The 17,982-nt window shown below is 39.4% G+C and overlaps 1 protein-coding gene across 1 annotated transcript; it reads right to left on the reverse strand.

Annotated features, from left to right (window-relative positions):
- Positions 1 to 709: 709 nt before the first annotated feature.
- LOC131526431 (myosin heavy chain, fast skeletal muscle-like) lies at positions 710 to 16,742 on the reverse strand. Its single transcript, XM_058754749.1, has 40 exons — positions 16,591 to 16,742; positions 16,235 to 16,447; positions 15,961 to 16,104; positions 15,735 to 15,891; positions 15,256 to 15,283; positions 15,041 to 15,152; positions 13,027 to 13,119; positions 12,862 to 12,925; positions 12,660 to 12,758; positions 12,475 to 12,578; positions 12,154 to 12,292; positions 11,955 to 12,073; positions 11,717 to 11,866; positions 11,459 to 11,629; positions 11,077 to 11,383; positions 10,734 to 10,801; positions 10,566 to 10,653; positions 10,368 to 10,485; positions 8,595 to 8,718; positions 7,961 to 8,097; positions 7,617 to 7,872; positions 7,289 to 7,531; positions 7,017 to 7,193; positions 6,768 to 6,913; positions 6,592 to 6,682; positions 4,918 to 5,307; positions 4,714 to 4,840; positions 4,495 to 4,613; positions 4,205 to 4,401; positions 3,936 to 4,119; positions 3,687 to 3,852; positions 3,457 to 3,581; positions 2,943 to 3,251; positions 2,633 to 2,836; positions 2,414 to 2,539; positions 2,115 to 2,285; positions 1,337 to 1,441; positions 1,155 to 1,250; positions 912 to 1,043; positions 710 to 808 (listed from the first exon to the last, which is right to left on the reverse strand). The coding sequence occupies exons 2-40, from the start codon at positions 16,433 to 16,435 to the stop codon at positions 791 to 793; spliced, it is 5,805 nt and encodes a 1,934-aa protein (XP_058610732.1). The 5' UTR covers positions 16,436 to 16,447; positions 16,591 to 16,742; the 3' UTR covers positions 710 to 790.
- Positions 16,743 to 17,982: the final 1,240 nt, after the last annotated feature.

Genomic DNA, 17,982 nt, shown 5'->3' on the forward strand with positions numbered 1-17,982 from the left:
CACATTTTAATACTTTGTATTATTTCTGACACAAAGCATGTTAAACAAGGTATATTTTTAGGAGTCCCTACATTTTGTTCTTTTATTTTTGTCTTTCTTTTAATTTAAAAATACTTGATGTGTATGTAATTACTAGAAATTGCTGCAAATATAGTGAAACTGCTGTCTGTCCTGAATAAAACCATTCAAAATAGACAGCACAGAGAGAGCCATGAACCAGGTGACCGCATGGCAGTGAGATCAAAGCATGTCGCAACTGTTTCTCAACGGCTCTGCATGTAAGGTACATCAGTTTTGGTATGCTTTGGAATGCTGCCTTTTGAAAGCAAACTTATTTTGAAGTTTTGTTGTGGTCTTGCCTTTTCTGTGTTGATGTTTCCCGTTCCCTTTGTATTCTGATATTTCCTCTGTTATTGTTTCATGCAATGCATTTTTGTGTATAAATATACCCATTTTCTTTTATCTCCTTGAGTATTTTGTGTTCTGTGTTCTTATTTGCCAGAGACTTTTGGGTTATTCCAAAACATTTACATTTATGCCTTTAGCAGACACTTATATCCAAAGCAACTTTCAAAGACAAGTTCTTTGTTACTATCGTAAGTTCAGTACACTGCATTTGTGTTCTTTACCACATCATCTTGTCTTTTAAAACAGTGATTGAATATGTGATAAAGTTTGAAAGTGGAAAAAAAAATAATGGAGAATGAAGTCAAACTTTGCCATTTAATGGACACAGAAAAACTCAGCACAAGTCAGTCATATGCTTGCTTGTAGGTGTAGTTTCTTCTCTTCATTCTTCATCTTTAGTCTTGAAAATGCCAAAAAAAAAAAAAACATTTTATTGAAAATGTTTCATAAATTTTATGTATAAAAAAGTAACTTTTCTCTACATAATTATCATCTGTTGTTACCTTCCCAGCTTCACGGCTCTTGGCTCTCAGCTTGTTGACCTGGGACTCTGCGATGTCAGCACGCTCCTGAGCCTCCTCCAGCTCATGCTGCACCTTCCTGTACCTGGACAGGTGAGTGTTGGCCTGCTCCTCCTGTTAGGATTGCACAAGATATCCAACCCCTTTCAGAGCATTGCACTCACGGAGTGTATTGAATAGAAAATGTCAAAACTTCACACTCAAGCCATTTGACATTAGACTTACAGCTTCTTCAGCTTGGCGTTTGTAGGCCTTCACTTTCAGCTGCAGCTTGTCTACCAGATCCTGAAGTCGGGTCACATTCTTCTTGTCTTCCTCAGTCTTTGGGTGTAAAAATTGTTCATGGTCTTGCTTAAACTATGTATATTATCATGAAAGGTGTTAAATGTCTAATTGTGTAGTTTTACCTGGTAGGTGAGCTCCTTCACTCTCCTTTCATATTTGCGCACTCCTTTCACAGCGTCTGCACCACGTCTCTGTTCAGCTTCAACTTCAGTCTCCAACTCACGCACCTTCAGTAGAGAGTTATTGTTGTCACCTGTCAAATCTCTACCATGGCCCGTTCATCTAAAGGTGTACTCACACTAGGCGATCTGAACCATGCTCGAGCACACCCAAAGTCTGGTTCTTTTGAACCATGTCCTGGCCCTCTTGAAGAGGTGAGCCAGAGCATGGTTCAGTTGGGCTCTGGTGTGGTACACATGTAGTGTGATCGCTAACTGCTCTACTGTCATAATTTCTACAAAAACATCTATTACTACTTGGAAAGTAGCAATTCTCAGTTAATTTGAGTATTGAGTAATATAGGTTGATAACTGGTCTGGTTTTCACCTTATTGATAAACAGTTTTTATACTTTGCGAGGATAGCTGCAAATTCCTCCATCAATGTCGTCTGACTCCATAATCATTTTCTGATACGTGCAGCACAGTTAAATGAAAATCACTACACTGCATAAGTGATAAATATATTAGGCAGTCTATTAGCGAAATCTTCCTTTTTTTCCAGCTTTTCTTCCTGTTTTCTTCAAAACAAAAGCTGAATTGTAATGACGAAAGCCTGCTCCAACCCAGAACGTTAAGTGCAATGTAAGTGCAGGAGGGGGTATAATCGCACTCTGGCTCGGTACAAGGCAACCATTCCTAGTGTGAGTACACCCTAAGTCTGTATTTAGCCTGTAATTTACCCTGGACTCCAGTTTCTGGAGCTGTTTCTTTCCGCCCTTCATGGCCAGACTCTCAGCCTCATCCAGACGGTGCTGCAGGTCTTTGATAGTCAGCTCCAGGTTCTTCTTCATCCTCTCCAGGTGAGCACTGGTGTCCTGCTCCTTCTTTAGCTCCTCTGCCATCATGGCAGCCTGAAATATAAGCCAATGAAAATGAGCTAACCAATATAGATAGAATTAGCTTCCATGAATGATATCTTTGTTACCAGAGTCAAATAACTGTTTAAATTAGAATAGAGCGACAGAAAGTAAACACTCACATCAGTGATGGCCTTCTTGGCCTTCTCCTCTGCATTTCTGGCCTCCTGGACTGCATCGTCCACCTCACCTTGAACCTGGACCAGATCAGTCTCAAGCTTCTTCTTGGTGTTAATAAGACTCGTATTCTGCAGGATTTAAGCAGGTAGTTTAGAGTATATTTAACTAAAACTGTATCATGTAAGCTGAATTTGCTCTTAGTATTTAATTATTTTCTGTACTTGTGAGTGCAACAGTCCCACACGCTCGCTGGCATCCACCAGCTCCTGCTCCGCCACTTTGCGGCCTCTCTCTGTTTGCTCAAGTGCAGCTCTCAGCTCCTCAATCTCTGCTTGCATCAGGCTATTCCTGCGCTCCACCATGGCCACCTGCTCCTTCATGTCCTCATGTCCTCTGACAGCTTCATCAAGGTGCAGTTGGGCATCCTGTGGCAATGTTCTTTCTTTGTTAGTTGCATGTAATGCTTCAGTTAATTCATGTATCATATTCATATTATTAAACATTTAAACTCCTCATTCTACAGAGAGATACCTTGAGTTGGCCTTGGACGTTCCTGAGCTGTTTCTGGGCCTCAGCAGCCTGGCGGTTGGCATGGCTCAGCTGGACCTCCATCTCATTCAGATCTCCCTCCATCTTCTTTTTGACCCTCAGGGCATCATTTCTGCTCCTGACCTCAGAGTCCAGTGTGCTCTGCATGGAATCGATCACTCTTTGGCTGTTCCTCTTGATCTGTTCCATCTCCTCGTCCTTCTCAGCCAGCTTCCTGTCAATCTCGCTCTTCACCTGGTTCAGCTCCAGCTGCACACGAAGAATCTTGGACTCTTCATGCTCCAGGGTGCCCTGCAAGGAAAAAAGGAAATAATTGACTTACTTTTTAAACTTGTCAAAATGTACTATATGCCTCCAGAGTTATGGCACTACATTTGTGATTGTTTAAGAAGGAAATAAGTATGTTCGTTTAAGGTTTTGAACCACTACATATACAATGTTTTAATATTATTCAAAGCACTGGTGTGATGTTAGTATTGTATCAAAGGAATGGCACCTCGGCTTCTTCAAGTGCAGCCTGGATCTCTGATTTCTCAGACTCCACTGTCTTCTTGGCTTTCTCTAACTCATGAATGCTCTTTCCAGTCTCTCCAAGCTGCTCAGTGAGGTCAGAAATCTCCTCTAAAAGTATTTAAAAATCAATAGTACATCATTTTCTGGTTTTTTTTTTTTTAATGCATTTTTTTTTTTTTAAATCCTTGCTGTAAAAATAAATGTGCCATTTACGTTGCAGATTCTTGTTCTCCCTCTTCAGGGTCTCGAGGTGGTCAAGAGCTTCTTCATAAGAGTTCTTCATTTTGAAAAGCTCAGTGCTGAGAGAACGAGCTTCTTTCTGAGCAGCTTCTAGTTCAGCCTGGCTTTCCTCATACTTCTGCTTCCACTCTGATAGGACCTGAAAAATAAATTTAGTCATTGTTAATTAGCCAAGTCCATGGTTCAAGGTTTAGATTTGAAGATTATCCACCTCTTTCTTACCTTATCAAAGTTTCTCTGCTTCTTGTCAAGGTTGGCAGCCAATGCATTTGCCCTCTCCCCATCAATCATGAGGTCCTCTACTTCACCCTGCAGTCTCTGTTTGGTCTTTTCCAGTGAGGCACACTTGGAGTTCACTGCCTCAATGGATTCTTCAGCATCCTGCAGACGCTGTGCCAACTTTTTCCTGAAGAAAGTGGTATGAAATTATGAATTCTTACTATTAAATGTAGGGTACTGAAGACTTTTATTTTATTTTTTTCTGTATTTACTTGGCTTCCTCAAGCTCTTCAGTGCGTTGGATGGCATCAGTCTCATATTTGGCTCTCCACTGGGCCACCTCACTGTTGGCCTTAGACATTCCACGCTGGAGTTCAGCTTTGGCCTCCTGCTCCTCCTCATACTGCTCTCTGAGCAAATCACAGTCATGGCGGGCAGACTGAACCGCATGGGCCAGAGCATTCTTGGCCTATAAGGCGGCACATTTTGGGAATTTAAACACTCTTCAAAAAAGCATTAAAATCATTTGATTATCAAAGCAAAATAATATGTGCAACTCTACCTTGACTTCTTCCTCAATATGTCTTTTGAGATCCTCGATTTGCTGAGTATAAGCCTGTTTTCCTCTAGTTAATTGTGAAACAAGTGCTTCTTTCTCTTCCAGTTGACGGCTAAATTCACCTTAGAAAGAGGTTACAGATATTAGCATGAAATATAATAACAGAATCTTTAACTCAATTTTGTTTTGAGGTTTTTTTACACGTGTAGCTTACTCTCTTACCATTTTCAGTCTGAAGTCTTGCTCGTTGTGCATTCATGTCGTTCAACTGGCGACTATTTTCATCACTTTTGGCCTTGATTTCACTCAGCTGGTCTTCAAGTGTGCGGCACATCTTCTCTAAATTACCCTAAAGAGATTAGAGATTTAATTAATATGTTTGTAAAGATGATTGTGTACTTATCAATGATAATCTAGTGACATTACCTTTGCTTTAGCCACAGCCTCCATGTTGCTTGACAAGTCATCAATCTCCATCTTGTATTCACTCTTCTCCTTCTCCAGCTTCTGCTTGACCCGCTGGAGGTTGTCGATCTGTTCTCCGAGCTCAGCCACACTGTCTGCCTGCTTCTTTCGGAGAGCTGCAGCTGTAGCTTCATGCTGCAAGGTAGACTCTTCCAGATCACGACGCATCTTCTGGAATTCGGCTTCACGCTTCTTGTTCATCTCAATCTGGGCAGCAGTGGCACCACCAGCTTCCTCAAGCCTCTCGCTGATCTCCTCAAGTTCCCTGGAGAGATCAGCTCTCTGCTTCTCCACTTTGGCACGAGCAGCTCGCTCTGCCTCAATCTCCTCTTCCAGCTCCTCGATACGGGCCTAATTGGAAAAAAATAATAATAATTATTGATATTTGTAATGTGGATTTTTCCAGCTATACATCTACTTCACCATTTCACATCAGATAGACTACCCAGTCAACAATTTGATCTCACAGCGATGTCACCATGATCTCACAGGATACTCGTGATGAGGTCACAATGTGAGGTAACAGTGAGCTAAAAGTGTAACCTCACAGCGCCCTCACTGTGTGCTCATACTAATGTGAGGTCAAAGTGCACTCACTGCATAGAGACTAAGTACCCAGCATGCATTGCAGCATGAAGCTTTTGATTGTCACCATTGTTGAGATTCATACACTGATTATTGATGTTTCTCTTTGTGTTTAAATGACAGAGTAGTTAATAATGTTTGTGTCTTATGCTTTTATAATTCTCCATAAATGATTATGAAAGTGACGTGACTCAGAATTTGTGCTCTGCAATTAACCCATCCAAAGTGCACACACCCAGAGCAGTGGGCAGCCATTTATGTTGCAGTGCCCGGGGAGCAGTTGGGGGTTCTGTACCTTGCTCAAGGGCACCTCAGTCATGGTATTGAGGGTGGAGAGAGCGCTGTACATTCTCTCTCCCCACCTACAATCCTTGCCTGCCCAAGACTCAAACCCGCAACCTTTGGATTAAGAGCCTGACTCTCTAACCATTAGGCCACAACTTCCCAAGACTGCATATGGAATCTAGGTGATGACTGTGTTGTTATCATCAATAACAAACCAATATCACCTGGTTGCAGTCTCTTTTTGGGCTTCCTTGCCATAACAAATGTGCTTTACAAACACAGTTACAGCAGCCCCAAAAAATATAAGGTTATAAAGGATAGGGTCAAGAGCCCAACTAAAGCAAACACTAATCACTATGATGGTAACATCAAACAAAACAATAAAACATCATGAGTGAATAATGAGTGAAGCTGTGGATTTGTTTATTTAAGTTGATTTCATCGAAGGCTGTGTCTGGAAGTCAGTTGTATGTTTGGAGAAAGTTCTTATAACAGAAATCTGTTAGCTGGGCGTGCACTCATGAGCTCATCATGTGAGAGCACTGTGATATCACTGTGATAGTGTTGAGAAACAGGAAGTAGAATGTCCCCCAGCGACTGATATTTGAACTGCCTCCTCTCAACCTGCTCAACATTTTGAATTCACAATGAGCTCACATATTACTCACACTGTGAGTATCACCGTATGAGAATGGTGTGATGTCACTGTGATCATCGCGTGATCTCACGTGTTGACTGGGTAGGGTTAGTTAGGGTTAGTGTTACCTGAAGTTCTTTGATCTTCTTCTGAAGCTGTGCTCCCAAAGTCTGTTCATCCTCAATCTTGCTGAGAAGCTGACTTGTCTCAAATTCCTTCCTGTTTTTAAAGTATTGTTTTGTAAAATGTGCCAAATACTTATTTTGTGTAATTGTGTAAAGTTAAAAATCTGATGCCCACTCACTTTTTGATCTTCTCATCTGATTGCTGTTTGTCATTCTCCAGGTCCATTATGGACTCCTGGGCCAGTTTCAGATCACCCTCAAGCTTCCTCTTGGCTCTCTCAAGGTCCATACGGAGCTTCTTCTCTTGTTCCAGTGAGCCCTCAAGCTATTGTGACAAATCAGAGCATTAAAATATTAATTAGCAACAATATTAATTTCTCATTGATTCCCATTGATTCACAGTCTTATTCTTATGCCAAACATCTTACATCGTCCACTTGCTGCTCAAGCTTTGTCTTAGCTTTAGTCAGAGTGTTGACTTTGTCTTCCTCTGCCTGAAGGTCATCAAGAGTCTGCTGGTGTGCCTCTTGGAGGGCTTTCTTCTCTTTGGTCAGCTTAGCAATGCTCTCATCCTGAGAGGCCATCTCCTCCGTCAGGTTTTTCACCTAAATGGAAACATTGATTACTGTTTTCATTATCAACAGCCTGAATCACAATCTGCAGTGTGTGTACTGTATATATATATATATATAATACTGACTTTATTTTCTGTTGCATGTTTCTCCTTCTCCACTTTGGCCAAGGTGAGCTCCAGGTCATCGATGTCTTTCTTCAGCTCGGAGCATTCATCCTCCAGTTTCCTCTTCTTGGCAGTCAGTTCAGCATTGATTTCCTCCTCATCCTCCAGTCTCTCGTTTGTCTCTTTGAGTTTGCCCTCGAGCTGGATCTTGCTTTTGATGAGCCCTTCACATCTCTCCTCAGCATCAGAGAGGTTTTCAGATTCCTGTTCATTGACATGGACCTAGTTAATGACTCATGTTTATTGCTGTAGGATCCATATTGGGATAAATAAGAGCTGAAATACTCACAGAAGTTACTTGTAGTAGAAGATCGTTTTTCTCCTGAACAAGTGACACCATTTTCTCCTCAAGCTCCTTCTTTTTAGCTAATGCCTTTGTTAAATCTTCTTTCATTTTCTCATAATTCTCCTTCATGGCTGCCATTTCTTTCTCAGTCTCTGCAGTCTTCAGAAGAGGCTTGATCTTGAAGTACACCTTCATCCATGGCCAATGTTTCACATTCATGAATGAGCGGATGTTGTATTGGATGGTATAAATTGACTCCCTGTGTAAATTGTAATCAGTAAATCAGTCTTTATCACTCTGTGGTACTAAACAGTTGTTTTCCAAACATTATTGTAAGTTCATTGTACCTCCTTTCCATCATTTTGACAAACTCCTTCCTCATGACATATCCACGGCACAAAGCCTGAGTCATGGTAACCAGATGTGCTAATTTCTCATCTCTCATCTCCTCAAGAGTACCCAACAGACCAGCTTTGAAGAACACCTACAACAACATTTGGAATATATTAGTGGTGTAGTGTTGAATAAGCCAATAAGTCATTTTCAGCATAGATGTGGCCTGGGATACACTATATGGCCCTAATAAAAATTGAGTTTGACTTCCAGTAATTCCAGTGGGAAAAAAAAATATTATGTTCTATACTATACTATAGAATGACATTTGAGAGAATTCTGTCCTTTCTTTTTTGATGTAACAGTTTGGAGAGGCATGACAGCATCCAGTACACAAAGTGGGGTCCATATATATTTTTGGGGTAATAACTTGTGGAAAAACTGGTGTGGTGTGGAATAACTTGACTGGCACAAAACCTAGACTTGAACCCCTATTCAAAAGCTTCGGGCCTTCCTTCCTCAGACTGTTGCAGTACATTTGGAAGCACTGAATTCTCTACAATGTCATTGTGTTGTAGCAGAGTCAAAAATGAGAAGGAAAGAGTTGAAATAGTTTTGTCCACATGGTGTATTTGCTGAGTAGCTCACCTTGGTGAGTCCAAATTTGTATTGGGTGTGGTCAACATCAATAGAGCCCAAGAGTTTCTCTGCAGCCTTTTTGTTGTCAATGAACTGTCCTTCAGGGATGACGCTAGCGTTTAATACTTTGTATCTAAAGGACATTTAGGGAAGAGTCATATTCTTGTGTTATCATGTAAGGAAGCGGAGATTAGGTGATACATCATCTCTAAGTAAGAAGTTGCAAAAAGATGTCTTTACCTCTGCTTGAAGTCACCGTAGTGGATTCTGCTGGGGAAACCCTTCCTGCAGATTCTGATGCCCTCCAGGACACCATTACACCTGAGCTGGTGGATAACCAGGAAGTTCTCCATCAGACCTGAATTGCAAATGTTCTTATGGTTCCAGACATTTTTTTCAAAACTGTGATGCATTTGAGTCTTCAAGGATCAAGATTACCTGGAGTCTTGGATTCATTAGGAATCAAGCAGCGCACAAAGTGAGGGTGAGTGCTCCTCAGATTAGACATCAGTTTAGCCAAGTTCTCCTGTGGAAACGTTTGTAATTAATCTAATCTGTAATGTTGAAAAATTTCACAAACTTCATTAAGAGAGAATCTGTTTACCCTAAAAGTGCAGACACCGTCTGGAAGGAACCACCCTTCTTTTTAGCTAATGCCTTTGTTAAATCTTCTTTCATTTTCTCATAATTCTCCTTCATGGCTGCCATTTCTTTCTCAGTCTCTGCAGTCTTCAGAAGAGGCTTGATCTTGAAGTACACCTTCATCCATGGCCAATGTTTCACATTCATGAATGAGCGGATGTTGTATTGGATGGTATAAATTGACTCCTGTGTAAATTGTAATCAGTAAATCAGTCTTTATCACTCTGTGGTACTAAACAGTTGTTTTCCAAACATTATTGTAAGTTCATTGTACCTCCTTTCCATCATTTTGACAAACTCCTTCCTCATGACATATCCACGGCACAAAGCCTGAGTCATGGTAACCAGATGTGCTAATTTCTCATCTCTCATCTCCTCAAGAGTACCCAACAGACCAGCTTTGAAGAACACCTACAACAACATTTGGAATATATTAGTGGTGTAGTGTTGAATAAGCCAATAAGTCATTTTCAGCATAGATGTGGCCTGGGATACACTATATGGCCCTAATAAAAATTGAGTTTGACTTCCAGTAATTCCAGTGGGAAAAAAAAATATTATGTTCTATACTATACTATAGAATGACATTTGAGAGAATTCTGTCCTTTCTTTTTTGATGTAACAGTTTGGAGAGGCATGACAGCATCCAGTACACAAAGTGGGGTCCATATATATTTTTTTGGGGTAATAACTTGTGGAAAAACTGGTGTGGTGTGGAATAACTTGACTGGCACAAAACCTAGACTTGAACCCCTATTCAAAAGCTTCGGGCCTTCCTTCCTCAGACTGTTGCAGTACATTTGGAAGCACTGAATTCTCTACAATGTCATTGTGTTGTAGCAGAGTCAAAAATGAGAAGGAAAGAGTTGAAATAGTTTTGTCCACATGGTGTATTTGCTGAGTAGCTCACCTTGGTGAGTCCAAATTTGTATTGGGTGTGGTCAACATCAATAGAGCCCAAGAGTTTCTCTGCAGCCTTTTTGTTGTCAATGAACTGTCCTCAGGGATGACGCTAGCGTTTAATACTTTGTATCTAAAGGACATTTAGGGAAGAGTCATATTCTTGTGTTATCATGTAAGGAAGCGGAGATTAGGTGATACATCATCTCTAAGTAAGAAGTTGCAAAAAGATGTCTTTACCTCTGCTTGAAGTCACCGTAGTGGATTCTGCTGGGGAAACCCTTCCTGCAGATTCTGATGCCCTCCAGGACACCATTACACCTGAGCTGGTGGATAACCAGGAAGTTCTCCATCAGACCTGAATTGCAAATGTTCTTATGGTTCCAGACATTTTTTTCAAAACTGTGATGCATTTGAGTCTTCAAGGATCAAGATTACCTGGAGTCTTGGATTCATTAGGAATCAAGCAGCGCACAAAGTGAGGGTGAGTGCTCCTCAGATTAGACATCAGTTTAGCCAAGTTCTCCTGTGGAAACGTTTGTAATTAATCTAATCTGTAATGTTGAAAAATTTCACAAACTTCATTAAGAGAGAGAATCTGTTTACCCTAAAAAGTGCAGACACCGTCTGGAAGGAACCACCCTTCTTCTTGCCTCCTTTCTTTCCACCTCCCTCTGTTTTATATCAATGACAGAAGTTTTTTTTTTTTTTTTTGTTAATCTTGTTGCTTTCCATTAACCCCTTCAATAAATCTCTATTTACATCTGGTTGAATCTAACTGTTATCTTAAATCTACTTCATATTTTGAAACTCCAAAATCTGTGATCACATAGTTTGTTCCGTTCTGATGATCTTAATCTTTTTTTTTTTTTTTTCAACGTTTTGTATAAGCAGGTGTCTTGTACACAATTAAAACACAAAGGAATTGAGGAAATGCAGATGTTTGTACCTTCTGCACCTGGAACAGCGGCATACAGGAGGGCCAGCACTTTGAGTGATGACTTTTGGTAAAGTTGCACAACTGAGTCATTCAGTGGATCCTTGTTCTTGTCCAACCATCCACCAATGTTGTAGTCCACAGTGCCGGCGTAGTGCACCAGAGAGAAGTGGGCCTCTGGCTTACCTTTGGCAGGCTTGGGCTTCTGGAAAGCTGCAGTTTTGCCCAGATGCTGGTCATGCAGCTTGTTTTTGAAGCTTGTGTCTGTAGCCTTTGGGAACATGCACTCCTCTTCAAGGATGGAGAAGATGCCCATTGGCTGTTGAAGAAATATTCATACTCAAGTACAGCCACAGTGAGAATAGTTATTTTAATTTACTGAATATCCTCTTACTTTCTCAATGAGCTCAATGCAGGCAGCCAAGTCCATACCAAAGTCAATGAACTCCCATTCAATGCCTTCTTTTTTGTACTCATCTTGCTCCAAAACAAACATGTGATGGTTGAAGAACTGTTGCAGTTTCTCATTTGTGAAGTTGATGCAAAGCTGCTCCAAGCTGTTGAACTGATAATTCAACAGAAGCAATTATTGCAACTGACTGTTATCTTGTATGTCTTGATTCTTTCAGAGATGTTAATGACTGATACTCACATCAAAGATCTCAAATCCAGCGATGTCCAGCACACCGATGTAGAACTGTCTAGGCTGCGTTGTGTTCAACATCTCATTGATACGGATGACCATCCACAGGAACATTTTCTCATAGACAGACTTGCAGAGTGCCGAGACTGAATTGCTCACCTGAGAAATTCAAAGGACTCTCACGATGACTATGTCTGAGACATTTCTCACTGTATCCATAAGTTAAATGTGTTGATAAAGTCATCACCTGTGGTACTGTCTGGCCTTTGGTCACCATCTCGTTCCCGACCTTCACTCTGGGGTAGCACAGAGCTTTCAGCATTTCAGCGGAGTTGAGGCACATGAGGTAGGCGATTTTATCAGCCGCTAAGGAAGCAGAGTTTTATGCATTATCGTTGCTAATTAAGTGAATGTTTATATGTTAATATGTGCTAAACTTTGATCACCCTCATTGCCGTCAGGTTCGGCCTGCTCCTCTCTCTGCTTCTGTTTGAACTTCATGCTCCCATGATGCATCACAGCACCCGTCAGCTTGTAGATGCTGATTTTCTCATCAGCAGTGAAGCCAAGAATGTCAATGGCAGTCTGTTTTTACACAGACCAAATAAATCACATTGTTTATTGGAGTCAAAAAAGAAGGCTATTTTATGCTGTGTCATGCAGTATTCAGTTCAGGCTGCTGTTATTCTGATGTTTGTTTGCTCAGATATATTGCATAGAATCTAAAAATACTACTAATAATAATAATATTGCAGCTGTCCACATACATCTGTGGCAATGAACTCCTCCACGTCATCGATACTCTTGACAGAGATTTCACCTTGACTGATCATTGGATAGTCATAAGGGTTGGTGGTGATGAGCAGGGCCTCTGTAAAGAGTTGATGTGCAGTATGTTAATAGTGCTCTCAAACATGGAAACAACTGAAACACAATCCTGTAGATTTCTCACCGAGCAGCTCTGGCTTGTGTCCAGTCATGAGCTGGTAGAAGATGTGGTAACTCCTCTCAGCAGACAGCTGGAATGTTACCCTTGACTTTTCTAGCAGATCTTTCCATGAAAGAAAAAAAAGAGGAAAAAATACTTGTTCAATTGATTAACCCACATCTTAGCCTCCAAATAAAATGTTTGGCTTAAAACAGTGTTGACTCACAAGTTTCAATATCTGCTTTGGCCAGTTTACCAGTGGTCCCAAAGTGAATCCTGATGAATTTACCCTGGATTGAAATCATTGATAAAAGCTCAACTGTTTGCCTGCTTTGAAATTGTGATTGAAAATTTATGATGTTATTAATGATGAGTCATAGGTGCAACTTACAAAACGAGAGGAGTTATCGTTCCTTATAGTCTTGGCATTACCATAAGCCTCCAGCAGAGGGTTGGCTGCAATGATCTGGTCTTCCAGTGATCCCTAGATGTAATTGTAGGACAGTGGGTAGTCGTGAGGTGAATTACAAACACTGTCATTAACAGGGCTGGACTGGGACAAAAAAATCGGCCCTGGCATTTTTTGGTCCTGGTGGCCCACCACCATATATATATATATATATATATATGATATACACTACCATTCAAAAGTTTTTGAACAGTAGTACCATTCAAAAGTTTTCTTTTTTTTCTTTTGAAAGAAGTCCCTTCTGCTAACCAAGTCTGTATTTATTTGATCCAAAATACAGCAAAAGCAGTAATATTGTGAAATATTTTTACTATTTAAAATAACTGTTTTCTATTTGAATATATTTTAAAATGTAATTTATTCCTGTGATCAAAGATGAATTTTCAGCATCATAACTCCAGTCACATGATCGTTCAGAAATCAATCTAATATTCTGATTTGCTGCTCAAAAATACATGTATTATTATTATTATTAATATTATTATCTTGAAAACAGCTGAGTATAATTTTTTTTCAGGTTTCTTCAATGAATAGAAAGTTCAGAAGAACAGCATTTATCTGAAATAGAAATCTTTTGTAAGATTATAAATGTCTTTATCATCATTTTTGATCAATTTAAAGCATCCTTGCTAAATAAAAGTATTAAGTTCCATAATTTCTTTCCCAAAAAACAAAACAAAAATGATACTGACTCCAATCGTTTGAATAGTGTATTGTATAATGTTACAAAAGATTTTTTTTATTTCAGATAAATGCTTATCTTTGGATCTTTCTATTCATCAAAGAATCCATTAATAATAATAAATATTTCTTGAGCAGCAAATCAGCATATTAGAATGATTTCTGAAGATCATGTGACACTGAAGACTGGAGTAATGATGCTGAAAATACATCTTTGATCACAGAAATAAATTACATTTGACAATATATTCAAATAGAAAGCAGTTATTTTAAATAGTAAAAATATTTCACAATATTACTGCTTTTGCTGTATTTTGGATAAAATAAATGCAGGCTTGGTGAGCAGAAGAGAATTCTTTAAAAAAAACATTCAAAATCGTACTGTTCGATAACTTTTGACTGGTAGAGTAGATATGTATCATTCCTTCCAGTTGTTTTGGATAATAAAAAAATGTCAGGTCTGACAATATTGTGTCTTTTCGAATTTAAATCTAGATTTATTTGCATTGGCTCATAGAAACCTCTATGAACACACTTGACATGACTTGGCCAAAAAATCGCGGTGGACGAATTTACGTTTTATTAAAAAGTGTTTGCGTATTCTGCACTAATATCACACGCACACAGAATATATGCCTGCCTCCGTTGCGAGTCCCGATCAAGCACTTTACAGATTCAGCTGCTCTCCTCTCCTCCTCCTGCTGGCTCTTTACGCCGCATCACTCACCGCAGAGCAAGCCTGTTCTTGATAAAGCTGCTGTGAAAACGTGGGAAAAGCCGACGAGGAAGAGGTTGAGATGGTCCTCACTGCAGAACACAAGATCCAGGGGGTGTGGTTGGATCTAGATCCAACGCCTCCCACCTTACATTTACCTAAACCTACCCGTCTCCACCCCTAAACCTACCCATCTCCACCCCATGGATGTGGATCCAACCCTGCCCCCTGGATCTTTCTTCTGCAGTGAGGGGATACTGTTGGGGTGAAGCGTTCTTTATATAGGCGGAGCAAAACACATCATGGCTCCATCTGTAGCGCATTGTGATTGGCTGGTTTACGCTGTCAATACAGGAGACAAACCAATGGGCCACTGGTTGCTCGTAGTCCCTACGTGATGGTCCTTGGCAAAAAAATTAAATCAAAATAATTCTGTCGGCCCCTTCAGTGCATCGGCCCACCGGGAAAATGCCCGGTATGCCCGATTACCAGTCCAGCCCTGGTCATTAATAACATTGTTTAGAATAGGTATTCACTAACCTGCATTTTTCCAGGGACAGGCTCTGCCTTCTTTGGACTAGACATCGCAACAGTTGCAAAGTACTGAATGACACGCTTTGTGTTCACAGTCTTTCCTGCACCAGATTCTCCGCTGGAGATTTATATGAGATCATCATTTAGTCATAAATCTTTTATTGATTTACAATTATAATTGAAAAGCTTCAGGTTGTGTCAGCAGAAGAATATTTACTCACGTAATCAGGACAGACTGATTCTCACGATCTGAAATTAAATCGTAAAATGTTAACAGGATTTCTAAAATAGGTAGCACTCTATATTAACTTGAAGCTATAAAGTGTTTGTGAAGTTTGTTATTTTTCTTGCAATGGTATTAGATTAATAGGCTACATCCTAAACTTAACATTTCATTTATTTATTCATATACATGCATATAGAAGAATGTAACTTTTTATACAATAATGCAAACTCATGGTTTTTATGAAGTACTTACTAATTATACATTAATTTGAACTGTACCACTAATTTTTCTCAGCTAAGGATAAAAAACATCAGTCCTCTTTCTATTTGGATTTAGCTTATCTATGAACTCTGTCAAAACAGCAATTTATAGACAATGAATTATACACCAATACTTCACACTTGTTATTATAAAGTGTATTTTTTTCTTTGTCTTTTTAACTGTTATTTGTTGAGACTGCAGGAATCCACTTACCAGTGAGCATAAACTGGTAGGCGTTGTCAGAGATGGAGAAGATGTGAGGTGGGGCTTCAATCCTCTTCTTGCCTCGGTATCCAGCCACAACAACTGCGTCGTACACTGGGAGCCATTTGTATGGATTGACAGTGGCGCAGAACAAGCCAGAGTAGGTCTGAAATGGAGATCGTCCAGTTTTACAATGTTGCTGCCCTATTCCAGGAATAAATTCTGATTTACTTACATAGATCATCCATGCTGCGTAACGCTCTTTGAGGTTAAACAGCACAGCAGGCTCATTGAGGTGGGTCATCATGGCCATGTCCTCAATTTTGTCAAACTTGGGAGGATTCATTGGGAAGATTTCATCTTCTTTTACTGTGACCGTCTGTAATGAACATTGTTTAGACTTTTTGTACACACATTTCTACACTATTTAAGAAAAACTTCTGAACTCAAGCATAGTAACATATGAAATAGTTTTTTGGTTGTTTGTTTGTTTAGTCTATGATACTTACTTTCCCACAGTGAGTTTTGACAGTAGCTTTGCCACCCTCTCTACTAACAAGAGTACTTTTCAGGTACATCTCAGCTTGATCTGTCACGAAGAATGCTGATTTGGCGTCAAAGGGGGTGTTCTGAGCCTCGAGTCGCTCTCTTTCTGGCTTCCGGAGGTAAATGGCCGCCGGGCCGAAACACTCCATTTCACCATCTCCCATGATTGTACTTCACTGTGGAGCAGAACTGACATCACCATGCTGATATACTTAGATTCACTTTTTGATTGCCATTGTCTAACTTTCAACTCTAACTCTCCTAATACATTCCAATCAGCGAAACCTCCAAACAGATCATATTGTCACAAGTTATTTACCCTGTATTATGCTCAGATATAAATTGCAGCAGTCAAGTTCAGGATTCTGAAAAAAATATATATAAATGACTAGTCACACACACACATATATATGTATATATAATTATGACAGATAGATAGACAGACAGATAGATAGATAGATAGATAGATAGATAGATAGATAGATAGATAGATAGACGGATAGACGGATTGACAGATAGATAGATAGATAGATAGATAGATAGATAGATAGATAGATAGATAGATAGATAGATAGATAGATAGATAGATAGATAGATAGATAGATAGATAGATAGATAGATAGATAGATAGATAGATAGATAGATGGTTTAACTCACCCACCTTTGATGGACAACTGTGCTGCAATCAGAGGCTGTCGTTTATATAGTGTGTTTACTGAACACTCAGCTAAACTGTCCAGCTGGATTTGGTCATGTTCTTCTACTTGGTTTATGATGATGTATCTCAGTCCTAGTGGAAAATAGCAACATGTTGTCCTTCATTTGTTTTTTTGGTTTGCTGGAGCATGTGATATTTTAATTATCCTCATGGTTTACATCAACTGAACATCCTTTCTATACTTATATTCATGATGTTGATATGTTTTAATTTTAAAGCAATAACACATTCATCATAGACATTTGGATAATACACTTATATGGCATAAAAGTTTTATAGTCTGTGCTTTTTTCATGCTGTGTTTCTTCTTTTTAATGTAGGCTTTCTTGTTGTGTGTATTTGCTAGTTTACAATGTTTAATTTGTTGTCACTGGGGTCTTATTTCAATATCAAATCTTATTTTAATCTTGGCAAAGAGGAGGAACTTGCTTCAGATGTAAGGAAGCACTCAGCTGCCACTGATATTTAATTTTAGAGGTGACAGCAAGACTGACACAATGTGATGACTAAAAGTTTTTACTTTTGATCAAAGGTAATATACAACTTATGTTTTGGCCAGCTATCTATTACATAACGATTGATATTGCTAAATCACATGTCATTTACCATTCTTACCTTTGCTTTACCTGATAAATTCCTGTGTTCAGCAAGTTCTAACATTTGTTTTTGGACATTTAGCATCCATATGATTTCCTCTTCAATTGCAAATACAGTCAAGTAACAGTGTTTGCATATAATGTCAACTTTTGGACACATATTTAAATCTTTTACAAAATTACAAAGACCTTACTGTATGTAATATCTAGTTCGATCACAGGAATGTGAGAAAAGATTTTCCTCTTGACCAATTTGAGAAGCTTGGCAAGCAGGGCATTAAACCCTAGATGAATTACCAAAGCTGCACCGTAACAGTCCTTCCAAATGAAAAAATAATATCTCTGATTTTTATTGGGCAATAAAACCTCAGTGGTCACTGCACATACGAATCTTATT

This window comes from Onychostoma macrolepis, chromosome 19 (assembly GCF_012432095.1).
Source record: "Onychostoma macrolepis isolate SWU-2019 chromosome 19, ASM1243209v1, whole genome shotgun sequence".
In the NCBI taxonomy this organism is placed as follows: Eukaryota; Metazoa; Chordata; class Actinopteri; order Cypriniformes; family Cyprinidae; genus Onychostoma; species Onychostoma macrolepis.